Below are 27,058 nucleotides of genomic sequence, written 5' to 3'. Positions count from 1 at the left end.
ACATGAATGTCATCCATCCATTTTCTACTGCTTGTCCCTTTTGAAGTCGCGGGGGGTGCTGATTATTGTTCAATTACTGTGTACAGGTACAGTGATACATAAGATGTGAACTAACACTGTTTCTATAGCTTGTAGTAATCAGAATGAGAAATCCCCCCCAGGTAAATTAATATTTTCAGAGCACAATCCCATTCAAGAGCAGCAAACATTACAGGGAGAGAGAACGGGATCGCTGACGGGTGTGCCAACTTCCGGCGCCCCTTACAAAAAAGGCGAGAAACAGGTAAATGCTGGGGAGGGAGGAGTGAGAAAGAAACATATTCAGTCTAAGCCTGGGCCCCTGGAAAGGGGGTTCAGACTGATGCCAAGGGAAAAAATACCTCATAGCCATAGCACACACAAACATGTGCGTAAGAGGGAAACATCAAAGAACACAAAGGACATGAAAGACATTAAAAGAGCAGAGCTAATGCAACCAGTCATTTCTACACACAGCCACAAAAGTAAAACAAGAAAAATTACATATACACTATGTTGGCCTTTGCAGTGTTCCACGTCATTGTCTGCTGGGGTGGGGGGGGGGGGGGGGGGGGGGGAGCATGGCCAGAGACAGGAGCAGACCCAACAAAGCAAGCGAGAGAGCCAACTCCACCCTCGGCCGCCCACTAACTCTCGGCCAGTGTCTAGTCCGCATGGAGGAGCGAGGATACGTCCAAGAAGACCTGCTCATTCAGCCAAGACACCGTGAAGCTTGTCCGTCCCGGCACTCAGCATCCTCCAGTCTCTCCAAACGGACTCTGGTGTGGCAGAGACCCAGCAGCTGGTCTCCACGGCCAAAAGGCTCCCGGGAGGCAGAAGTAACCACAGAAGTCACGAAAATGCCACACTTCCAAAAGGGTCCAGAACCAAAAAGCAAAAAAAAAAAAAAAACACATGAAAAGAAGAGGGACTCATAAATAAATGATAAATGGGTTGTACTTGTATAGCGCTTTTCTACCTTCAAGGTACTCAAAGCGCTTTGACACTACTTCCACATTTACCCATTTACCCACACATTCACACACTGATGGAGGGAGCTGCCATGCAAGGCGCCAACCAGCACCCATCAGGAGCAAGGGTGAAGTGTCTTGCTCAGGACACAACGGACGTGACGAGGTTGGTACTAGGTGGGAATTGAACCAGGGACCCTCGGGTTGCGCACGGCCACTCTTCCACTGCGCCACGCCGTCCCTCATCATAACTACAAAAGGATGACAAAAGAGGACAGAGCTACTGCCACCAGCAGCCACTACAGCAGCGTCATCTTGGAAAAAAGACTTGTAATAAATGTAGTATCTAAAAAAATAGCGATATTAATGGATGTAGTCAGGGATTTTGATGGATGATGTGAGCAGTCCATAAAGTAGTAAAAACATGCAAATGGCTGTATTGCTTTTATTACCCTTTCCCATGAAATGCCGGGCCTTAAATAATCTTAATTTAGACCAATAACTGACATTAAATGCTTATATGGCCCTGATTAAAATAGATGAAGGATGTTGTATCGGTTAAAAATATAATTGTATTCATGATACAGCAGACAAATCAGAGCTGAGTTAACTTTTTTAAAGCTTGGCCATGGGATTCTGTGGCTGACTGGAAGAGTAGTGAGCGACCAGCCTGTCAGCTTCCCTCCAGCCAGTGAGAAGAGCTCCATGGACTGTGGAGTAGTAGCTCGGATGAGTCGCCTCCCCGGCAAACAACACCTGCAGGGGCTGCAACCGAAATGTGTGTAAGTTAATGGGAACACTTGAAAACAAATTCCGCAATGTACACAAACTTGTGACGGGGATGGCTTCGAAGGCAGAGGCTCCATCAAGTTCTCCAAGTCTTGCAATGAGCAACCTTTCGAAGGGTAACTGTACGATCCGCACGTCCAGGGGTTGTTAAACCATTGAGAGCGCAGGATTCTACGTGGGCTGATGATAGGGTTGCCTAAAACACGCACGGATAGTGTCAACTCTTCGTGTAAAAAAAAGCCATAAAAGCTACCTATTCACCTGTAAACATGCGGACGAGTTGAGTGACGGCACGCAGGACCTCCTGCTCAGGTAAAGTCTCCATGTACTCGGACTCATGCCCGGCGATCCAGCCACATAAAACATGGCCGTACCTGAGGGTTATCTCAGTTTTTATCAAGTAAACTTAGTATGCAACAGCAACAAACATGTTTAAGGCACTTTCAACCGTGTCATTTTCCAATCCAAACCATATATAGTGAAACACCTGGATGGGTGTCAAACTCAGGCCCGCTGTGTAATTTAATTTGGCCCTTGAAGCATTATCAAATTAACATTAGAGCTGGCCCACCGGTAATATACAGCTGCGGTGCCGCTCTAACACCACATTCACTGCTGATACTCATACTTGCCAAATTCTCCAGGGGGCAACCATGCTCCCGAATGTTTCCCGATTTCCACCCCGACAACAATTTCGGGGGTGTGCCTTAAAGGGGAACATTATCACCAGACCTATGTAAGCGTCAATATATACCTTGATGGTGCAGAAAAAAGACCATCTATTTTTTTAACCGATTTCCGAACTCTAAATGGGTGAATTTTGACGAATTAAACGCCTTTCTGTTTATCGCGCTGGAAGCGATGACGTCAGAATGTGACGTCGCAGAGGTAACACACCCGCCTTTTTCATTTTCAACACATTACAAACACCGGGTCTCAGCTCTGTTATTTTCCGTTTTTTTGACTATTTTTTGGAACCTTGGAGACATCATGCCTCGTCGGTGTGTTGTCAGAGGGTGTAACAACACTAACAGGGAGGGATTCAAGTTGCACCACTGGCCCGAAGATGCCAAAGTGTCTGCCGCCAGACCCCCATTGAATGTGCTGGAGTTTCTCCACATTTTACCGGCGGTGCTAAAGCAGCCATGGCACAGAGATGTATGGATAACCTGCAAATGCATTTGCAACGATAGTCAACGAAATCACAAAGGTGAGTTTTGTTGATGTTGACTGCCAGCTAATCGATGCTAACATGCTACGCTAATCGATGCTAACATGCTATTTACCGGCGGTGCTAAAGCAGATATGGCACAGAGATGTATGGATAACCTGTAGATGCATTTGCAACTATATTACGTTTCCTTCCACCCACATTTAATGCGAAAAAAAACACTTACCAATCGACGGATTTAAGTTGCTCCAGTGTCAAAAGATGCGAAAGTCCTGATCGTTTGGTCCGCACATTTTACCGGCGATGCTAACGCAGCTATTCGGCCATGCTATGGCTATGAATAGCGTCAATAGCTATTCGCTCAATAGCTTCAGTTTCTTCTTCAATATTTTCATACTCCAACCATCTGTTTAAATGCATGCGTAATCTGTTGAATCGCTTAAGTCGCTAAAATCCGAGTTTGAATCCCAGCTAATGACACTATATCTTGCTGTGGTATTCCCATTGTTTGTTTAAATTGGCAGCACTGTATGACGTCACAGGGAAATGGCCAGTGTCTTCGCAGAGAGCGAAAATAAGGCACTTTAAAGCTTTATTTAGGGATATTCCGAGACCGGTAACATTTTGAAAAAAACTTCAAAAAATACAACAAGCCACTGGGAACTGATTTTTATTGTTTTTAACCCTTTTGAAATTGTGATAATGTTCCCCCTTAAAGGCACTGCCTTTGACGTCCGCTTATCCTATATAGGAACAGCGTGCCGGCCCAGTCACATAATATATGCGGCTTTCACACACACACACAAGTGAATGCAATGCATACTTGATCAACAGCCATACAGGTCATACTGAGGGTGGCCGTATAAACAACTTTAACACTGTTACAAATATGCGCCACACTGTGAACCCACAACAAATAAGAATGACAAACACATTTCGGGAGAACATCTGCACTGTAACACAACAGAACAGATACCCAGAACCCCTTGCAGCACTAACTGTTCCGGAACTCTACAATATACACCCCCCCGCTACCACCAAACCCCGCCCACCTCAGGTTGCCTTAGCTTAAAGCCTGAGCCTGAACTAGCATCCAAGAAAAGATGCCAGTATCTGGCTGAGCAGTAAAAAGGCCTGACTGGTTAATTTCCATCCATCCATTTTCTACGGCTTATTGCCTTTTGGCGTCGCGGGGGGCGCTGGCGCCTATCTCAGCTACAATCGGGCGGAAGGCGGGGTACACCCTGGACAAGTCGCCACCTCATCGTAGGACTGGTTAATTTATTAATTGTTATTTTATTTTCAAATTCATTAGCTTGTGGAAAAAGTTAATGTTGATATTTACCTAAGAAGGCTGCAAATAGAAAATAGGTATTAAATTTGTTATGTAAATTTTATTTATTATGCCATCAATGTTTTTTTGTTTGTTTTTTGAAAGTTGATTTTGCACTATTATGTTATATAAGCGTTGCTTGTTCCAAATTCAGTGTTAAAGCAAACCAGTGTAGCAAACTGAGCAATAATTAACGTTTTATTCATGCATTTTCTCTTGCTACTTCAAGGCTTGAATATTTAATTCATTCATTATTATTTTATTTTGAAATTAATTATTAGCCTGTCAAAAAAGTTTATTTTGATATATACCTCAGAAGGCTGCAAATAGAAAAGAGGCATTCATTTTTTATTTAAATTTTATTTGATATGCCATTGACGTTTTGTACTATTATTATTATTAATTATTATTTAAAACTTGATTTTGCATGTCACTATAAAGCAGAACTGGGCATTCTGCGGCCCGCCAGCCACATCGGGCCCTTTGTGCGTCCCTGTCAGGCCCGCGTGAGGCCAATACATTTTTAAAAGTATCTATGTCGAGTGTGCAATACAACGGTGCTGCTTTTGTTTTGAAAAGCGTTATTTGTATTACTTCCGTGTGCACGTATGCACGTGCGTGAGTGTGAGTGAATGTGAACAGCGGCAATCACAAATTACAAGATAAATTTTGAAAAACATCTATGTCGTGCGTGCAATACAACTTTGCTGCTTTTATTTTGAAAAGTGTTATTTATGGACGTATGTCCGTGTGTAACCTGTGAGTGCAGGTGCACAGCGTCAAGTGATGCCCGGTTACCACCGAGATGTCAGCTCACGCTAAAAAAAGAAAAGGCGTATGCCTTATTTTCAACAAGACATGGACTGCCAAGTATTTCTTCACAGAAATTAAAGGTAAAGTTGCGTGCTTCATTTTTGGTACAAAGGTTGCTGTGTTTAAAGAAAATCATTTGAATAGCCACTAGACGACTAAAAATACCGGATTCTGTCTGATGAAGAGCGAGCAAGGGAGGTTGATGCGTTGATGGTAAAACGGCAAACCCAACAAGTACTTTTTGCCAAATTTCACACCCCCAGAGATGCAGCCGTCAGGACAAGTTTCGTCATTTTTCACAAAATCGCCAGAAAAAGTAAGGCGTTTTCTGACAGAGAGTTTATTAAGGAATGCTTATTGGACTCTGTTGCACTGATACAGTATGCCCGGAGAAGAGGGGCGCATTTGAGAACGTGTCACTCTCCCGACGGGTTGAGACGATCGCTGGAAACTTGGAGCTTCAGCTGAAAAACAGAACGGGCGACTTTGACTGTTTTTCGCTGGCTTTGGATGAGAGCTGCGATGTACGTGACACCGCCCAGCTGCTCATCTTTTTACGTGAGATAACTGCAGACTTTCAAATCACGGAGGAGCTGGCAGCTATGCACCATATCTTGCCGATTGTATTGAACCATATGTCCCGGCAAGAAATATACGTTCAAAGGACTCCGGCTTATTAGTGATTCCCAGAGCCCAAAAAAAGTCTGCGGGCTATAGAGCGTTTTCCATTCGGGCTCCAGTACTCTGGAATGCCCTCCCGGCAACAGTTCGAGATGCTACCTCAGTAGAAGCATTTATGTCTCATCTTAAAACTCATTTGTATACTCTAGCCTTTAAATAGACCCCCTTTTTAGACCAGTTGATCTGCCGTTTCTTATCTTTTTCTCATCTGTACCACTCCCCCTTGTGGAGGGGGACACACACAGGTCTGGTTGCCATGGGACCCAGGATGGACCGCTCGTCCAGAGTCGGGACCCAGGATGGACCGCTCGCCTGTGTATCGGTTGGGGTCATCTCTGCGCTGCTGATCCGCCTCCGCTTGGGATGGTTTTCTGCTGGCTCCACTATGGACGGGACTCTCGCTACTATATCGTATCCACTTTGGACTGGACTCTCATCGTTATGTTAAATCCACTATGGATTGGACGTTCACAATATCATGTTAGACCCGCTCGACATCCATTGCTTTCGGTCCCCTGGGGGGTAGGGGTGGTAGCCCACATATGCGGTCCTCTCCAAGGTTTCTCATAGTCGTCATTGTCTCTGTCACCGACGTCCCATTGGGTGTGAGTTTTTCCTTGCCCTATTGTGGGCTCTACCGAGGATGTCGATGTGGTTTGTGCAGCCCTTTGAGACACTTGTGATTTAGGGCTATATAAATAAACATGGATTGATTGATTGAATTAAAAGGGACAACCACAGGTAATGACTTGTTCACGGAGGTAAAAGCGTGTTTGGACATGTTAGGACTGAAATGGGACAAGCCGGCAGGTGTGACAACAGATGGTTGTCCAAATCTGACGGGGAAAAATGTTGGACTTTTAAAGAGTATGCAGGATAAACTGACAGAAATTAACCCTGTGCAGAAATTGAAATGTTTGCATTGTATTATACATCAGGAAGTGTTGTGTAGGACAGTGTTAAAATAAAACCATCAAAAGCCATCTGCTTTTGTATAAAGTTAAGTTAAGTTAAATGAAATTAATATTATTATTATTTTTAATTATTATTATTATTTGTCTTACGTTATATTAAAAATAATATTGAACCAAATTAATTGAAATATTGTCGATGTGGCCCTCCAGCAGTGCTCGGGTTGCTCATGCGGCCCCCGGTAAAAATTAATTGCCCAACCCTGCTATAAAGTTATGTAAGTCTTGCTTGTTCAATATTCAATGCAAAACTTGTTTGGGTCCCTATTAAAAGGTTAATTTGTTTAACCTCGGCCCGCGGCTTTGTTCAGTTTTAAATTTTGGCCCACTCTGTATTTGAGTTTGACACCCTTGCCTTAAAGAATTTGGAGTTCAACCAAAACCTTATGGAAAATAGTCCTAGATCTTTCCTCCTAACCCTTTTGTACACTCCTAAATAACCCTCACACATACAAACTCAGCTGACTAACTCATTTTCTACCAGTGATGTGCCGTCAGGGCCAGCAAGGCCTTCTCTGCTGGCCTAACATAACCAGAAATCATGATCATAATCATAGACATAATTATTTTTTTATATACTTTCACCAAATATCTAAAAATATTCATATTCTCTTCATGTCATATTATGGTCCTTTGAGTGCTGTTTTTTTTAGGTTAGTGTTTTTATCCAATCAGAATTCAGCTAGCTTATGTTGCCATGCTGTACGAAATCTGCCCGGGGCTTTCAGAATCAACAATAAATAAATGGGTTGTACTTGTATAGCGCTTTTCTACATTCAAGGTACTCAAAGCGCTTTGACACTACTTCCACATTTACCCATTCACACACACATTCACACACTGATGGAGGGAGCTGCCATGCAAGGCGCCAACCAGCACCCATCAGGAGCAAGGGTGAAGTGTCTTGCTCAGGACACAACGGACGTGACGAGGTTGGTACTAGTTGGGATTTGAACCAGGGACCCTCGGGTTGCGCACGGCCACTCTCCCACTGCTCCACGCCGTCCCAATGCGGGCACATACGATAGATAATTGCGATAGCCAATCAGATGACGAGTTGTTGTCACTAACTACTTCTAGATGGCCTCACGTTGAATGTGACGTTTACGTCTCCCGTGATTGGATACTCACCAGGACCGTTAGTGGATGAATTTGAAGAACACAGAGATATAGTAGCGAAAGTCAATCATATCACAAGTTGTTGATCTAGGTAGCCTGATGTCAACGACACTGTGATTAGATACTCACTCGTCGTTCCAAAGTGAGTATCCAATCACAAGTTGCAATGTAACAGGAAGCAGGCAGTGTTGCGCCGTAACCCACAAAGAAGGAGAACAAAAAGTTGATTAGGTGGCAGATATACCTGTATATTTGCAAGGCCATTTTCAAGAAGGATATTTAAAGAGAAACTACATCTTGTGAGACGATGTAGGCCAACCCCGGAAACTAGCTCAGCTGTTCCGACCATGAAATGGGGAAATGCTCGCCATTTCGACTTGAATCAACCGACTACGAGGGGCATCACCGGCTTATATGGCGTCGATGGGTGCTACAAATTGTGAGTTGAAATATTTTATTTATCTTTTTTTCATGTTTAATATGTTTTTTGCCATTTCAATTTTGATAGTACCACATAAGATATGTTTACAGTCCTACTGAAACCCACTACTACTGACCACTCAGTCTGGTAGTTTATATATCAATGATGACAGCGTGGTGCAGTGGGGAGAGTGGCCGTGCGCAACCTGGTCCCTGGTTCAATCCCCACCTAGTACCAACTTCGTCACGTCCGTTTTGTCCTGAGCAAGACACTTCACCCTTGCTCCTGATGGGTGCTGGTTAGCGCCGTGCAAGGCAGCTCCCTCCATCAGTATGTGAATGTGTGTGTGAATGGGTAAATGTGGAAGTAATGTCAAAGCGCTTTGAGTACCTTGAAGGTAGAAAAGCGCTATACAAGTACAACCCATTTATCATTTATCATGAAATATTAACATTGCAACACATGCTAATACGGCCGATTTAGTTTACTAAATTACATTTTTAAATTTCCCGCGGAGTTTCCTGTTGAAAACGTCGCGGAATGATGACGCGTGTTTGTGACGTTATTGGTTGGAGGGGACATTTCAGCCCAGCACCACTTACAGCTAAAAGTCGTCTCTTTTCATCGCGCAATTACACAGTATTTTGGACATCTGGGTTGCTGAATCTTTTGCAATTTTTTCAATTAATAATTGAGACTATAAAGAAGAATGCTGTTGGTGGAAAGCGGTGTATTGCAGCTGCCTTTAGCAACCGATACACAGCCGGTGTTTCTTTGTTTGTTGTGAAGCTTTAGCGAACGTGTTTCTCTACCACATGTCAACCAGCATGTTTTTGGATGGGAAAATTGTGATATTAAGTCGGCTCTTACCGTAGACTTGAGCGGATTATGCAAGCTCCTCTTGCAGGTGTCCATTGGCTTCTCTCAGAGACACTGGCGGTCCCCGCAGCCCTCTGACTTTCAGGTATGACTTTATAATCTCACTAAAACACTATTAACACAATAAGCAGATAAGGGATTTTCCATAATTATCCTAGTAAATGTGTCTAATAACATCTGAATCGCTCCCACTGCCGTCGCCTGGACCCGTCGCCTTTTTTTTTTCTTTTTTTAGTGCTTCACTCTAACTTTCCTCATCCACAAATCTTTCATCCTCGCTCAAATTAATGGGGAAATCGTCGCTTTCTCGGTCCGAATCGATCTCGCTGCTGGTGGCTATGATTATAAACAATGTGAGGATGTGAAGAGCCCTACAACCCGTGACGTCACGCGCACATCGTCTGCTACTTCCGGTAAAGGCAAGGCTTTTTTATTAGCGACCAAAAGTTGTGAACTTTATCGTCGCAAAAATATGGCAAGATTGCGAAATGATAAGTATGACACATAGAATGGACCTGCTATCCCCGTTTAAATAAGAACATGTCATTGCAGTAGGCCTTTAAAGGTGAAAAAACAAATGCCATATTTTTTTTAAATACAGGAGATACTGTACTTTTACAGTAAAATTGAAAATGAAGTGCCCCATTGTTCATTGATTGATATTTTACATGCGCTTCTTCACGCAAAACTAGGCACTCCCACAGATCGGGTAAAACATGTTTTATGCACAAATGACTGCTGACCTTTCAGTGGGTTCTACCACAGTGAAGCCAAATAATTTCTTTATCCAAGATCCCGGGACATCCTGCACCTGGTCCACTATGGCGTCCTGAACCGTGATAAAAAAAACACGTGTTATTCTTACAAATTGTGGGCCATGCTTCGTTACAGAGGGTGAACGATTCAAAGGTTTTCTCACACCGTGACCTTTTCTGTTACCATTGTTTAGCTGCAGCTGTGGTATTGGATGGGACAACTCACCTCATCCTCCCACACCAAGTAGATGACCTGGCAGTCGTCGTCCCACCATGGCGAATCAAACTCCACAAATATTTTATTGGTGGTGCCGAAGCCGAATCTCTGTACAGAGTGCATCTTGTGTAAAGGAAGAGGAGGATGGAACAGTGTGGAATAGTGCTTCTTTAGGTAGCCTGGATAAAGACAAACAAGGACAAACTAATATTAAGATTTACTCACAAGGAATACAAACTACAGTATGGTGCTTTTTACGCTCGCATGTTTTCTGTAGTGCTGATGACACAGAATGACGTCTATCTAACAAGTATCAAAGCTGCAACATGAACAGATGATATCCATACACTTAGGTAAAACGGAATCCATCCTATTTGGGTCCCACATCAACAAAGTCAGTGACTTCACTATAAAAGTGCGTGACATTGTTATCACCAGGAAAGATGAGATCACCTACTTAGGTTCCATTCTAGAGGCTAATCTTTCCTGTGATAAAATGGCCACCAAGGTAATCAAAAAGGTCAACCAAAGAACGAGATTCCTCTACAGAATCTCCTCTCTGGTCAACAAATGCACCTTGAAGATTCTAGTGGGAACTCTCATTCAACCCTTTTTCGATTACGCTTGCACCTCCTGGTACCCCAGCACCTCCAGAACCCTCAAACCTAGACTACAAACATCCCAGAACAAGCTAGTCTGGTTACTTTTAGACCTACACCCCAGATCACACCTCACTCCAACCCTCAGGGTGGAGGACAGAGTAAAACAACTTGCAATGAGCCTAGTCTATAAAATCTGCTACACCTACCTGATACCGAAGTACATGTCAAACTACTTCCTTAACGTAAATGACCGCCATAACCACAACACCAGGGGGAGCTCCACAAGCCACATTAAACCCAGATTCCGATCTAACAAAGGTCTTAACTCATTCTCTTTCTCTGCCACATCAATGTGGAATGCACTCCCAACAGGTATAAAAGTAAGTGCATCTCTATATTCCTTCAAAACTGCTCTAAAACTACAACTCCAGGAAACTTCAACCCTTAACTAATACCCTCCTCCACTCACATCCCATCTCCCCGAATTATAAATAACCTAATGTAAATAATCAAATGTACTTCTAATGTTTTTACTTGTTCTTATGTTATCTGAACTCACTATGTCCTCCGCTGGCTGTACATATCCTACTAGGTAAGACCTACACTATTTCAATGTCCATTTATCTGATGATGCAATTGTTGACGACTGAAGTAATGATATAATAAATAAATAAATGGGTTGTACATGTATAGCGCTTTTCTACGTTCAAGGTACTCAAAGCGCTTTGACACTACTTCCACATTTACCCATTCACACACACATTCACACACTGATGGAGGGAGCTGCCATGCAAGGCGCCAACCAGCACCCATCAGGAGCAAGGGTGAAGTGTCTTGCTCAGGACACAACGGACGTGACGAGGTTGGTTCTAGGTGGGATTTGAAACCAGTGACCCTCGGTTTGCGCACGGCCACTCTTCCACTGCGCCACGCCGTATCAATCAAAGCTCCTCATCCCACCCCCCTGATTGTAAATAATTCAATGTATATACTATGATGATTAACTTGTGTGATGACTGTATTATGTTGATAGTATATATTTGTACCATGAATTGATTAACGTGGACCCCGACTTAAACAAGTTGAAAAACTTATTCGGGTGTTACCATTTAGTGGTCAATTGTACGGAATATGTACTGAACTGTGCAATCTATTAATAAAAGTATCAATTAATCAATCAAATCAATGAATGGCATTTATCCACCTGTGGGTTTTTTACAAACCCCTCTATTGGCCAACTTTTCGGTTTACGGGCTTTTGTGCCGTAGTTTATACCATCCATCCATCCATTTTCTACCGCTTATTCCCTTTTTTGGGGTTGCGGGGGGCGCTGGTGCCTATCTCAGCTACAATCGTGCGGAAGGCGGCGTACACCCTGGACAAGTCGCCACCTCATCGCAGGGCCAACACAGATAGACAGACAACATTCACATTCACACTCACATTCACACACTAGGGCCAATTTAGTGTTGCCAATCAGACTTTCCCCAGGTGCATGTCTTTGGAGGTGGGAGGAAGCCGGAGTACCCGGGGGGAACCCACGCAGTCACGGGGAGGACATGCAAACTCCACAAAGAAAGATCCCGAGCCCGGGGTTGAACCCAGGACTATCCAAGATCTTCGTATTGTGAGGCAGACTAACTAACCCCTCTTCCACCCGTCTGCCCTCTTTGATACCAATGCTTCTTTTATTCATTGTGTATCCCGCTGGCAGGCATTTTGTGCCTGCTTGTATTGAGGATTTTTGTAATTTGTATGTCATTATCATTGTTTTGACTTGTTAATAAAGAAACTTATGTTAGTTTGATATACAATACTATATAGCACTTTATCTTGTGTTCAAAGTGTACAAACTTTTGCGAAAATACTGACTTTTGTCGAAGTTGGAACCCGTTATTCATATTTATATTGTTTCTTTTAGAGACATGCGCTTCACTATACGAATGTTTTCATTTACGAACCCTTTTCAAGAACAAATTGAGTTCTTAAATCGAGGTTCCACTGTATTACAAAACCCAAAACCAGTGAAGTTGGCACGTGGGTAAATCGTAAATAAAAACAGAATAGAATGATTTGCAAATCCTTTTCGACCTATTTTCAATTGAATAGACTGCAGACAAGATATTTGATGTTCGAACTGAGAAACTAATTTTTTTGTGTGCAAATAATCATGAACTTAGAATTTAATGGCAGCAACACATTGCAAAAAAGTTGGCAAAGGTGCATTTTTACCACTGTGTTTCATGGCCTTTCCTTTAAACAACACTCAGTAAACATTTGGGAACTGAGGAGACCAATTTTTGAAGCTTTTCAAGTGGAATTCTTTTCCATTCTTGCTTAATGTACAGCTTAAGTTGTTCAACAGTCCGGGGTCTCCGTTGTCGTATTTTAGGCTTCATATTGCGACACACATTTTAAATGGGAGACAGGTCTGGACTACAGGCAGGCCAGTCTAGTACCCGCACTCTTTTACTATGAAGCCACGCTGTTGTAACACGTGGCTTGGCATTGTCTTGCTGAAATAAGCAGGGGCGTCCATGATAACGTTACTTGGATGGCAACATATGGCAACACAGTTTCCAAAAACAATTTCAAATGTGGATTTGTCAGACCACAGATCACTTTTCCACCTTGCATTAATACATCGTAGATGAGCTCGGGCCCAGCAAAGCTGGCAGCGTTTCTGGGCGTTGTTGATAAATGGCTTTCGCTTTGCACAGTAGAGTTTTAACTTTCACTAACAGATGTAACGACATTAAGGAGCTTGTCTTTGCAGTCTATTCAATTAAATATAGGTGGAAAAGGATTTGCAAATCATTGTACTTTGTTTTTATTTACGATTTGCACAATGTGCCTCCTTTACTAGTTTTGGGGTTTGTACAACCACAGCGTTTGTTTTTCACAAAGCAACAAGTCATCCAGCAATCAGATTTTTAGTAGTTTGACAACGTTAAGTGCCAGCCTATACGGTGGCACTTAACATTGTCAAACGAGATAAGAGCTGTCTCTCGGCTAACTATTATAAGTTGCAAGCAAACATTTCAGTTATAAGCATCCCTGCCATTAGTTGGCGTAGCAAATGTAACATTAAACCTCGTAAAATCCACGCAAAACATCTGTTCTTACTCCCTAGCATTATCTTAAAGCTACAGATAAACATAACTTTGTTTTTGTAAACCCTGGCAAATAATGAGAACAGTGCTGAGAAGAAGAAGCACAGGGTATTCATTGAATTAAAGAGACAAATCATCAAAAACTTTACCGAGCATGTCGCCGACTTGGCGAAGCAATTCCAGCGTATCACTGCCAGTCTGCACCATACTGAAGCAGAATATGTCGACCTTTAAATAATATTGAAACAGTGGGCATTTTTCTATTAAAATATGAAAAAACTGCTGATGGTGTGTTTGACAGAGAAGCAGCTGGAAGGAGATACCCTAGAAGTCCATTCTCACAGTAAATGCTGTACCTTAATATTATTTCTACATCACTTCATAAAACTACTGCAGTTGTTAGTAGTACATTCTATTGTATTTTTTTTATACAAAATGTATTATCTAAAATGTATGTTACATGTTAAAAATTGTGCTGTGGGGGAGGGGGGGGGGCAAGCACTACTTACATTTTTTTCAATGGGAGACTACTGTACATGTCATTAGGGTTATAAGACATTAAGATCCAGAGCAAAAAAATTGAAGAACAGTTTTTATGTATTTTGCCCTGAAGTGTTAATTATCATATTTGCGCAAGACCGCAATGTTTACACAACTTCTTTTCCTTACAAATACTCAGTTTGCCAAGGATGTGAAAAATATTGTTTTGTATCTGTATTTGTACTTTTTGTGCCTGATGTCATTGCACAAATTGTGCAGTGACAATAAAGTGTGCCATACCTTTTTGAAAGAAGCTTCAGACTACATAGGAGCTGATCAAAGACTATAGTATCTTCTACACGCCATCATACCTAGAGGCACCGTCACGATCACATGATCAGCAGCCACCCTCTCCCCGTCTTCGCATTCCACAGTCAGGTGTGTGTCTGTCTTCTCTGTGTTGTTCCAGTGGATGCAGCGCACTGGTTTATTGTAGGTCACCAGATCAGTGGGGAGTTCAGACATCAGGTTTCTCAGGAGACCTTCATAACCACTGCAATAAGGCAGAAAATACAACATACAATGAATAGTCTACTGCAGGGGAGTCAAACTCATTTTATCCCAGCGGCCGCATGGAAGAAAATCTATTCCCACGCGGGCCGGACTGGTAAAATCATGGCATGATAACTTAAAAATAAAGACAACTTCAAAATTGTTTTCTATGGCCAAAAAGAGAACAAGCACATTCTGAAAATGTACACTTGGCAAAACACTTCAAATTAGTGGAAAATTGGTGCCCTTTCCAAAACATCATGAACTTACACTATATCTCAAATGTTTTTACAAAGCCATTAAACTTTAAGCACTTCCTGTTCATTATCAGTGCTATGTGGTTAGAGTGTCCACCCTGAGATCGGTAGGTCGTGAGTTCAAATCCCGGCCGAGACATACCAAAGACTATACAAATGGGACCCGTTACCTCCCTGCTTGGCACTCAGCATTAAGGGTTGGAATTGGGGGTTAAATCACCATAAATGATTCCCGGGCGCGGCACCGCTGCTGCTCACTGCTCCCCTCCCCTCCCAGGGGGTGATCAAGGGTGATAGGTCAAATGCAGAAAATCATTTTGCCACATCTAGTATGTGTGTGACTATCATTGGTGCTTTAACTTTAATTATCATGTTGGCAATTCATTAAAGATGTGTTCAGAAAAGCAACCGAGTGTTTCCTCAAACCACCACATTGGTGACGTCCACAACACATTCATTTGCCGTCATTCAAATAATACAAGTACAATATAATGAAAACAATGATCAAAATGACACCATGATAGCCAATCTAAAGGTAACATAACTACAAACGTAACAAATGTAAACATGATAGATTTAATCATAAAATAAAATAGAACAAACAACAAATCTCCCGTCCAAAGGCAAAACCCAGTAACTCAATTTAGGTCAAAACTGAGCTGATAATAATTTTGGAGTTCCTAGGTGATATGCTTTACATTAGTGTATGCGATATTGTAATTTGTTCCGTAAGTAAGCTGTTACGCGCATGGCAGGACCTAGCAACTTACACATAACTGAGTAGATACAACAGAAAAACCTAGTATCTCAAGGGACCAATCGAAGCTTCTTTGTCAGTCGCCTAAATGTCTTTAATGAGACATTTGCACGAATGGGGGCCGACGGTCAACCTGATTATGTGATATTATGGCACGGGGGGATATTTGGAAGATTGGCCCAGGACGTTGCAAGCACCTTCATTAAATGTATTGTTCTTGATTTTTCCCCTTGCATACTCTTTTGGGCAGATAACTGTGGAGGTCAAAATAAAAACTGGACGCTGTATACGGCTCTTGCCCCAATGTGCAAACGCAGAATGGGGCCCACCCGAGATCGTGATAAAATATCTGGAGAAAGGGCACACACACGTTCATGAGAGCAGATTCAATCCATGGCTCAATCGGCAAGAAAATGAAAGCTCAAGAAAACATCCATACGTTTGATGACTTTGTAGATCTTTGTAAGACAGCATCAAGATAGATTGGTTTTCCTTTGTTTTCTCAAAATCAGCTAGAAGTGAGTTACTAGGTTTTGCTTTTGGACTGGAGAAATGTAAAAACAAACATTTTTACAATGGCGTTCAGGGTGCACATCTTGCCGTCAACAAACTGCGAGCACTGCACGGAAATCTAACTACAAAGCTGATGGTCGTGTTGACATTGCTTTTTACTGTTTTGTTATTTTTATCTGTTGAGTGGATAATTTACGATAAAAAAAGGTATTGTGCGTTGGTAAAGCATTAGTCTGCTGCCAGCCACAATCAACGCTGATTGGAGTAGCGGCAGCCAATCCAGAGGGTGCTTGAAGTCAGCTGACACGTCATCTTCAAACAGTGTCATGGTGACGTGGGTTACACTTGAATTGCTATTGCGACATCCAGTGGACACATTTAAAACAGCAGTTTTTTTTCATTAAAAAAATTCAGCTTATGTTACACTTAAACTTATTTGGATTAAACCTGTTCGCGGGCCTGATACAGCCTCCGGGCCGTACGTTTGACACCCCTGGTCTACTGTGTTTAAAGACTATTAATGTACTGTTGCAAGTTGAATTATTGAAAGTTGTATCACAAGTTGAACTACAAACCCTGGCAAGGTGCAATCAAGTCCCAGCGGAGTTTTATAGAGGCCATAAGCACCCAAGCCAAGGTCATCCATGCTGTGAGTTCCATTAACAGAACATTCCCCCTTCAAAATGGTGCTTATCATGCACCGTAATAAAGATATTGTGGCTGCATCGGTTATTTTCCACTTGTCGGCTGCTCTTCGTAGCACCTGCGTTGAAACAAGACAAATGTTACGATCTATTGCTGTGGTAAAAGACTGATGTGATTGAAGGTCACACCTCTGCACGGATAAATTGACCCACGGTGGGCCAAGGTTCTCCTCCTCTCTCCTGAAACTCTGAGCTCTCATCCAGCAGTTCACCAAACATCTCATTGGCAGGATACACATCCTCAAGGCTTAACTTGCGACCTTTGATTAAAAAAAAATAAAACACTGTATAACAGGGGTCACCAACCCGGTGCCCGCGGGCACCAGGTAGCCCGTAAGGACCAGATGAGTAGCCCGCTGGCCTGTTCTAAAAATAGCTCAAATAGCAGCACTTACCAGTGAGCCGCCTCTGTTTTTTAATTTTATGTATTTACTAGCAAGGTGGTCTGGCTTTGCTCGACAATTTTAATTCTAAGAGAGACAAAACTCAAATAGAATTTGAAAATCCAAGAAAATATTTTAAAGACTTGGTCTTCACTTGTTTAAATAAATTCATAATTGTTTTTTACTTTGCTTCTTATAACTTTCAGAAAGACAATTTTAGAGAAAAAATACAACCTTAAAAATGATTTTAGGATTTTTAAACACATATACCTTTTTGATTTTGAGGGTGCATGGGAGTTTGCCCAACCAGTCTACATGTGCTTTGTGGACTTGGAGAAGGCATTCGACCGTGTCCCTCGGGAAGTCCTGTGGGGAGTGCTCAGAGAGTATGGGGTATCGGACTGTCTTATTGTGGCGGTCCGTTCCCTGTACGATCAGTGCCAGAGCTTGGTCCGCATTGCCGGCAGTAAGTCGAACACATTTCCAGTGAGGGTTGGACTCCGCCAAGGCTGTCCTTTGTCACCGATTCTGTTCATAACTTTTATGGACAGAATTTCTAGTCGCAGTCAAGGCGTTGAGGGGTTCCGGTTTGGTAACCGCAGGATTAGGTCTCTGCTTTTTGCAGATGATGTGGTCCTGATGGCTTCATCTGACCGGGATCTTCAGCTCTCGCTGGATCGGTTCGCAGCCGAGTGTGAAGCGGCCGGAATGAGAATCAGCACCTCCAAGTCCGAGTCCATGGTTCTCGCCCGGAAAAGGGTGGAGTGGCATCTCCGGGTTGGGGAGGAGACCCTGCCCCAAGTGGAGGAGTTCAAGTACCTAGGAGTCTTGTTCACGAGTGAGGGAAGAGTGGATCGTGAGATCGACAGGCGGATCGGTGTGGCGTCTTCAGTAATGCGGACGTTGTACCGATCCGTTGTGGTGAAGAAGGAGCTGAGCTGGAAGGCAAAGCTCTCAATTTACCGGTCGATCTACGTTCCCATCCTCACCTATGGTCATGAGCTTTGGGTCATGACCGAAAGGATAAGATCACGGGTACAAGCGGCCGAAATGAGTTTCCTCCGCCGTGTGGCGGGGCTCTCCCTTAGAGATAGGGTGAGAAGCTCTGCCATCCGGGAGGAACTCAAAGTAAAGCCGCTGCTCCTTCACATCGAGAGGAGCCAGATGAGGTGGTTCGGGCATCTGGTCAGGATGCCACCCGAACGCCTCCCTAGGGAGGTGTTTAGGGCACGTCCAACCGGTAGGAGGCCACGGGGAAGACCCAGGACACGTTGGGAAGACTATGTCTCCCGGCTGGCCTGGGAACGCCTCGGGATCCCCCGGGAAGAGCTAGACGAAGTGGCTGGGGAGAGGGAAGTCTGGGTTTCCCTGCTTAGGCTGTTTCCCCCGCGACCCGACCTCGGATAAGCGGAAGATGATGGATGGATGGATGGATACCTTTTTACCTTTTAAATTCTTTCCTAACAATTTAAACCAATGTTCAAGTATTTTTCTTTTTTTTTTATTGTAAAGAATAATAAATACATTTTAATTTAATTCTTCATTTTAGCTTCTGTTTTTTCGACGAAGAATATTTGTGAAATATTTCTTCAAACTGATCATAATTAAAATTCCAAAAAATTATTCAAATTTAAATCTTAATCAAAAGTCTTTTAAAAATGTTGTTCTGGAAAATGTAGAAGAAATAATGATTTGTCTTTGTTAAAAATATAGCTTGGTCCAATTTGTTATATATTATAACAAAGTGCAGATTGGATTTTAACCTATTTAAGACATGTTATCAAAATTCTAAAATTAATCTTAATCAGGAAAAATAAAATAATGATGTTCCATAAATTCTTTTTTTAATTTATTCAAAAAGATTCGAATTAGCTAGTTTTTCTCTTCAATTTTTTCTGTTGAATTTTGAATTTTAAATAGTCGAAATTGAATATAAACTATGTTTCAAAATTAAATTTCCATTTTTTTGTGTGTTTTCTCCTCTTTTAAACCGTTCAAATAAGTGTTTTTTTCATAATTTATTCTCTACAAAAAAACCTTCCGTAAAAGGAAAAAAAAAATGTACGACGGAATGACAGACAGAAATGCCCATTTTTTATATATATAGATTTATTTATTAAAGGTAAATTGAGCAAATTGGCTATTTCTGGCAATTTATTTAAGTGTGTATCAAACTGGTAGCCCTTCGCATTAATCAGTACCCAAGAAGTAGCTCTTGGTTTCAAAAAGGTTGGTGACCCCTGCTGTATAAGATCACAATTATAACTAGAAAATGCCATTTCGGTACAAATTGCGTGTAAATGCTGAAAAGCCCAAGCTGTACTGAAATGCTAACAGTTAGCATGCTAAACAGATAGCATCGTAATGAAATATAGGACTCCTGAGTAATGCACCAACAACAAGTAAAAAGCTACGATACTAATATGCTAAAGTTAGCATGCAATAAATTAAAGTGTGAAAAAACGAAATATTTCCCTCTGAAGTGTGTATTTGCAGAATTTGCTGAAAAGCTTGCATGCTAACAGCATGTGTGAAGTAACAAAATATTTCACTCTGAAATGTATATCTGCAAAAAATGAACTGAAAAAGATAACACGTCTTAGCACGTAGGCTAACATTAGCATGCTAGCCGTTAACATATGTGAAGGAGCAATATATTTTAAACTGGGGTTTATCTCTTTACAATTGTTAGTAAGCTAAGATGTAAAAAAAATAGCATATGTCAAGTTACAAAATACTTGACTCTGTGGTGTATCCTAGGAAAAATCTGGTAAAAAGCTAGCATGATAAGATTAGCATGCTAGCCATTGGCTAAAATTGTCGAGAAGCATTTCTTGAAATTGGTTGAGAAAGCTGAAAGTGATAACACTTTTTGATAGACAAGAAGTGGTATTAGTGGGATGCCCAACAGGTAACAGTTAGAGATGCTACCTCAGTAGAAGCATTCAAGTCCCATCTTAAAACTCATTTGTATACTCTAGCCTTTAAATCAGGGGTCTCAAACTCAATTTACCTGCGGGCCACTGGATGCGGAGTGGGCCGCGGGAAAAGATTTCTTAAAAAAAATATTTTTAAATGTCTTTATTTTTATTTTCAACACAAAATAAAATGAAAATATAAATAAACAAAATGAGGGTTAAGAAATGTAAGGCAATGCAATTTAAAAAAAAACCTTAAAAAACAATAACGGTCCAGGTTATCGGGGAATTTAATTACTGACGGTATTACTTACGGACAGGTGTCGCGGTGCGACTGCAGCCAGGTACGTTAGAAAACCCTCGTTTCCATGGCAACGTCTCTGTCGCTTTCACTCATTTGCCGCTTTTTCACTAACGCAGGGGTAGGCAACCCAGAACGTTGATAGAGCCATTTTGGACCCAAATAACAAAAATCGTCTGTCTGGAGCAAATGGGAGGAAGGGGGCCGGGGGGAGTTTTCTCTGCTTGCATCACGCAAGTGATGCAAGCAATGTTCGGCCCTCCAGAGCCACATACTACACCGTGATTGGTAGATTCCTTCAGCTCCGCACGCGACGCAGTCAAGTGCCATTCATACAAAACTTGCGGGCCGTGCTAACATTAAACTTTCATAGTAAGATGGGGGCCGCAAAATAACGTAGCGCGGGTCGCAATTGGCCCGCGGGCCGTGTGTCTGAGACCACTGCTTTAAATAGACCCCCCCTTTTAGACCAGTTGATCTGCCGTCTCTTTTCTGCTTGTCCCCCTCTCCTGCGTAGAGGGGTTATTAGGTGACCACTAGGGGTGTAACGGTACACAAAAATTTCGGTTCGGTACGTACCTCGGTTTAGAGGTCACGGTTCGGTTCATTTTCGGTACAGTAAGAAATCAACAAAATATGAATTTTTGGGTTATTTATTTACCAAATGTGTAAACAACGGCTTTATCAACATTATAACAATTTTGCCCACGTTAATCCACATTAAACTGCCTCAAGTTGTTGCTTTGATTAAATAAAATGAAAAAAACTTTCTTCTACATATAAAAAGTTTAACATTAAACAGTTTCCATTGAAACTGTTTAATGTCAACTCATCATGCTTAATTTATTACAGCATTTGGGAAGCCTGTAGTTGACTTTTATTATGTAAATGTTGTATCTTTATCAACATGTGATAGCAGGGACCCTGCTATTCAAAACTAGGCTGCTACATTACTAATGATTCATGTAACTATAGCTGAAAAATAGCACTTTTATTATGTAAATGTTGTATCTTTATCAACATGTGATAGCAGGGACCCTGCCATTCAAAACTAGGCCGCTACATTACTAATGATTCATGTAACTATAGCTGAAAAATAGTACAATTGCAATAGGAGAGACTATTCATCCCTAAACACAATGGAGTTCGATGATATAACAGACAGACAGGGCTTTGCTGCCCCTAAAACACGCACACGCATGCACGCACACACACACACACACGCACGCACGCACGCACGCACGCACGCACACACACACACACACACACACACACACACACACACACACACACACACACGCACACACACACACACACACAGAAAAATTAGCTAACGTTACGCTAAAAGCTAATTAGCCTTAATCTCAAGCCTATACTGTGAGCTAGCTGAGCTGCAGTTTAAGTTTCTAGAAGGTCAACGGGCTCATAGTGATGTTTGTAATTGTGACTGGGAAGGGTTTAGTATAATTTGGGTAGAGTCCGCTCCTCCCCTGCTAGACGAATATCTGCTCGACGTTAAAGCATTGACTACATCATTCTGAAGTCTGAATACGCACTGCTGATTGGTTGTTACATCGCTCTGAATACGCACTGCTGATTGGCTTTGTATGTAACCAATCAGATGGTTGTGTGGGCAGGACAATGAGGCAGAGACAGAGGCAGAAAGCAGAGCAGCTTGTGAAGACTTCTGCTTCTGAATTTGTTCGGTACGCCCGCGTGCCGAACCGAAACCCCCGTACCGAAACGGTTCGATTCAAATACACGTACCGTTACATCCCTAGTGACCACAGATGAAATGCCAGCTGTTCAAAGTGGGGACCCGGGGTGGACCTATGCATCTGTGATGCTGACTTGTCTCCACTCAAGATGATCTCCTACTGGCCCCACTATGGACTAGACTCTCACACTATTAACTACATCCACTCGACATCCATTGCACCGGTCGCCCAGGGGCGTCCCCACATCTGCGGTCCCCACCGAGGGTTTCTCATTGTATTCCATTGGGTTTAATTTTTTTTTTCCCCCTGATGTGGGATCTGAGCCGAGGATGTTGTCGTGGTTTGTTCAGCCCTTTGAGACACCTAAATAAACATTGATAAACTTTGATTGATTGGTATAAGAAAGTGCCAAAATCGGCAATTTATTGCAAAAAAATAAATAGTCTGAATACCCTGAATAACTGGAAAGTTTTGAAGGAGAAAGGGTTGAAATAGGTGAAAAGGTGGATGAAGTAGTAAGAAAAAAGGTTGGAACAGTATTATTGAAAAAAAAAACAGGGAAGTGTTTGAAGTTTGTAAAATTGTTGGGTTTGACTGTCCAGGATGACTAGAATGTGTGGAATTGAAAAAAATATATAATTGCTGTGAAAAATGTCCCAATAAAAAAATAACTAAAAAAATGTCATGAACATTTTTCAAAAAAGGATGTCACAAATTTTAGCATTAGAATCAAAGTCACCTGAGCTGGTGAAGATATTGGGCACCCAGGGAGGATGTCCCCCGGTGTCCATGGCTTGGTTCTCTGGCTTGAGGGCCCCTGGATCCAGCAGTCCATATTGTCGCGCCAATAAAAACACTGGGTTCTCCTCGGATGGCCCGTGGATCCAGTTTGCACCGATCTCTACTATGTTATCACCTACAGACAGAAAATGTGTCCAAATTCAGGTTGTGTTTCGAGAAGTATGGCTTCATCTGGGCCTATTTGCGGCCAATGGCAGAAATGCAATAAACAACAAGAAAAAACAGCAGAACCGGAAAAAATTAAGCGCAAAAGGGACAATGTTAAGTTAAAAAGCTGTAATGTTGACACAGTTGTACCTCAACTTAAAGGCCTACTGAAACCCACTACTACCGACCACGCAGTCTGATAGTTTATATATCAATGATGAAATATTAACAGTGCAACACATTCCAATACGGCCTTTTTAGTTTACTAAATTGCAATTTTAAATTTACCGCAAAGTGTCCTGTTGAAAACGTCGCGGAATGATGACGCGTGCGTTTGACGTCACCGGTTGTAGCGGACATTTTTTTCCAGCCCGATCCAAGCGATAAGTAGTCTGCTTTAATCGCATAATTACACAGTATTCTGGACATCTGTATTGCTGAATCTTTTGCAATTTGTTCAATTAATAATGAAGAATTCAAAGTAGAAAGATGGAGGTGGGAAGCTGTGTTTTGCAGCTGCCTTTAGCAACACAAACACAGCCGGTGTTTCCTTGTTTAAAATTCCCGAAGGTGAAGCTTTACCATGGAACAGAGCGTTCAAGAGAACATGGTTCCTGACCACATGTCAACCGGAAGGTTTCGGTGAGAAAATTGTGCTAATAAGTCGGCTCTTACCGTAGACATGAGCGGAGCAATTGAAAGGAGACACAAACACGACACAGAACAAACCAAAAGTAGTGAAACAAAAATTAATATTATCAACAACAATATCAATATTAGTTATAATTTCAGCATAGCAGTGGTTAAAAATCCTTCATTGACATTATCATTAGACATTTATAAAAAAAAAAAGAAAAAAGAACAATAGTGTCACAGTGGCTTACACTTGCATCACATCTCATACGCTTAACAACACACTGTGTCCAATATTTTCACAAAGATAAAATATGTCATATTTTTGGTTCGTTTAATAGTTAAAACAAATTTACATTATTGCAATCAGTTGATAAAACATTGTCCTTTACAATTATAAAAGCTTTTAAAAAAAAATCTACTACTCTGCTTGCATGTCAGCAGACTGGGGTAGATCCTGCTGAAATACTATGTATTGAATGAATAGAGAATCGTTTTAAATCGGAAAAATATCGTTTTTGAATCAAGAATCGCGTTGAATCGAAAAAAAATCGATGTATGACGTATAATCGCGAACCCAAGAATCGATATTGAATCGAATCGTGGGACACCCAAAGATTTGCAACCCTAATATATGTATATATATATATATATATATATATGTATATATATATATATATATATATATATACATCCATCCATTTTTCTACTGCTGGTCCCTTTTGGGGTCATGGAGGGTGCTAAAGCAGTGTTTCTCAACCACTGTGCTACTAGTGTGCCGTGAGATACAGTCTGGTGTGCCGTGGGAGATTATCTAATTTCACCTAATATTTTTTTGCAAACCAGTAATTATAGTCTGCAAATGTTGTGTTGTTGTTGAGTGTCAGTGCTGTCTAGAGCTGGGCAGAGTAACCGTGTAATACTCAGCTAATTGCTTTGTAAATGTCGGGAACAGCGGTGGGCAGGGTGCAGGTAAAAAGGTGTCTGGTGAGTGCTGCTAAGAAAAGGCATTGAAGCTTAGAGAAAGCTATGCAGAACGAAACCAAAACTGAACTGGCTACAAAGTAAATAAAAACAGAATGCTGGAGGACAGCAAAGACTTACTGTGGAGCAAAGACGCCGTCCACAATGTCCCCACATAGAGGGACACAAACAACAGAAATATTGTTGATTGCTAAAACAAAGTAGATGCGGTAAATATCACTCAAAGGAAGACATTAAACTGCTATAGGAAAATACCAAAAAAAAAAAAAAAAAGACACCAAAGTAGGAGCGCAAGACAACAACTAACACGATGAGTTGAGTTTATACCAAAAAGTTCTATTTTGGTTTCATAACTTCCTCTGCTGTATCATCCATGTATCCATTTTGGTATAAACTCAACTGGTCGTGTTTGGAGGAAGAAGAGAACTGAGTTGCATCCCAAGAACACCACACCTACTGTGAAGCATGGGGGTGGAAACATGATGTTTTAGGCTGTTTTTCTGCTAAGGGGACAAGACGATTGATCTGTGTTAAGGAAAGAATGAATGGGGCCATGTATCGTGAGATTTTGAGCCAAAACCTCCTTCCATCAGTTAGAGCAGGGGTTGGGAACCTTTTTGGCTGAGAGAGCCATAAAAGCCAAATATCTTTAAAAGTATTTCCGTGAGAGCCGTATAATATTTTTTTTTTCAAACACTGAATACAACTATATGTATGCATTTTTAAGAAAGACCAACATTTTTATATTATAATAAGTCTCTTATTCTTTGTAATAACATTGTTATTCTGAGGATAAATAAAATACGTCTTAACCTTAATCTGACTTCTTGAACAGCTGCGGTAGAAACCGGATGGATGGATGAAAATGCATGAGAATGTTTTATATTTTGAACGTTATTTTTGATACTGTGATTACCAGCGGACTTATTCATTACTTATCGTGTTAAGCAATGTCAGCTGAGATTTATCTGAGAGCCAGGTGCAGTCATCAAAAGAGCCACATCTGGCTCTGTGAGCCTTAGGTTCCCTACCCCTGAGTTAGAGCTTTGAATGGTTGACCAAATACTTATTTTCCACCATAATTTACAAATACATTCTTTAAAATTCCTACAATGTGAATTCACATTCACATTCTGTCTCTCACAGTTGAAGTGTACCTATGATGAAAACTACAGACATCTGTCATCATTTTAAGTGGGAGAACTTGCACAATCGCTGGGTGACTAAATATATATATATATATATATATATATATATACATACATATATATATATATTCATATTTATACGTGTTCCTGTATATATAATTAAATATATAAATTATTTTCATTGGAAGACGTTGATTTCAGATTAAAAGATCCATTACATAACTAGTAACAACCAATAATAAAATATAACTTTTGTGGATAACATTTTTTTTTAACCATTTTACAAAAATAGCCAAATAAAATTAGAAAGTGCATCACGTTATTACAGTAAAAGAGACATAATGAGTAAATTAGTCAAATTTACTCACCAAATGTTCCAGTTTTTATCCTCCCTCCGAATCGAGCTGAAGCTTCCAGTATCTTCACTTGGTTGAATCCAGCTTGAACGAGTTTATGTGCCGCGGCGAGCCCAGATATTCCACATCCCACTATCACTATTCTAGCTTTGACACCGTCGGACATGTCGGACTCCACAACACAACACAACACAATAAAACACAACACAACTACACGCCTCACAAGTGCACCGTTGTACTCATACGCAGTCGTCTGTGTTCTTCCGGGTGAGACTTCCGCTGAACGCTTCAAAATAAAACTATTTTTCCGTTCTTTGGAGTCAGTAATACCATTCGTTTATTACAAATTGTTTTTTTTATATTATACTATAATTAGCCCTGTGATGAAGTACCGACTTGTCCAGGGTGTATCCCGCCTTCCGCCCGATTGTAGCTGAGATAGGCTCCAGCGCCCCCCTGCGACCCCGAAGGAAATAAGCAGTTAAAAATGGATGAATGGATGGATACTATAATTAGCTTTCTACATCAAATTCTAATATTTTTTTCATTGACT

General features: G+C 41.4%; 1 protein-coding gene across 1 annotated transcript; it reads right to left on the bottom strand.

The window, feature by feature from the left end:
* Positions 1 to 1,420: 1,420 nt before the first annotated feature.
* paox (polyamine oxidase) lies at positions 1,421 to 26,776 on the bottom strand. Its single transcript, XM_061910270.1, has 10 exons — positions 26,518 to 26,776; positions 23,176 to 23,352; positions 17,246 to 17,376; positions 16,988 to 17,175; positions 14,705 to 14,886; positions 10,148 to 10,317; positions 9,910 to 9,995; positions 2,040 to 2,152; positions 1,820 to 1,974; positions 1,421 to 1,754 (listed from the first exon to the last, which is right to left on the bottom strand). The coding sequence occupies exons 1-10, from the start codon at positions 26,669 to 26,671 to the stop codon at positions 1,605 to 1,607; spliced, it is 1,506 nt and encodes a 501-aa protein (XP_061766254.1). The 5' UTR covers positions 26,672 to 26,776; the 3' UTR covers positions 1,421 to 1,604.
* Between the last annotated feature and the right edge of the window lie 282 nt (positions 26,777 to 27,058).

This window comes from Nerophis ophidion, linkage group LG09, assembly GCF_033978795.1.
Source record: "Nerophis ophidion isolate RoL-2023_Sa linkage group LG09, RoL_Noph_v1.0, whole genome shotgun sequence".
Lineage (NCBI taxonomy): Eukaryota > Metazoa > Chordata > Actinopteri > Syngnathiformes > Syngnathidae > Nerophis > Nerophis ophidion.
Note: the sequence above shows the minus strand (reverse complement) of the source record. Positions and strands in the feature narration are given on the sequence as shown.

Excerpts from the sequence above, each read along its gene's own strand:
- paox (XM_061910270.1), bottom strand. The coding sequence starts at position 26,671 with ATGTCCGACGGTGTCAAAGCTAGAATAGTGATAGTGGGATGTGGAATA. Across the intron at positions 10,318-14,704 it reads GATCGTGACGGTGCCTCTAG|GCTACCTAAAGAAGCACTAT; the intron begins GTATGATGGCGT and ends GTCTTTATCCAG. Across the intron at positions 1,755-1,819 it reads CGAAGCCATCCCCGTCACAA|CCCCTGCAGGTGTTGTTTGC; the intron begins GTTTGTGTACAT and ends TTTCGGTTGCAG.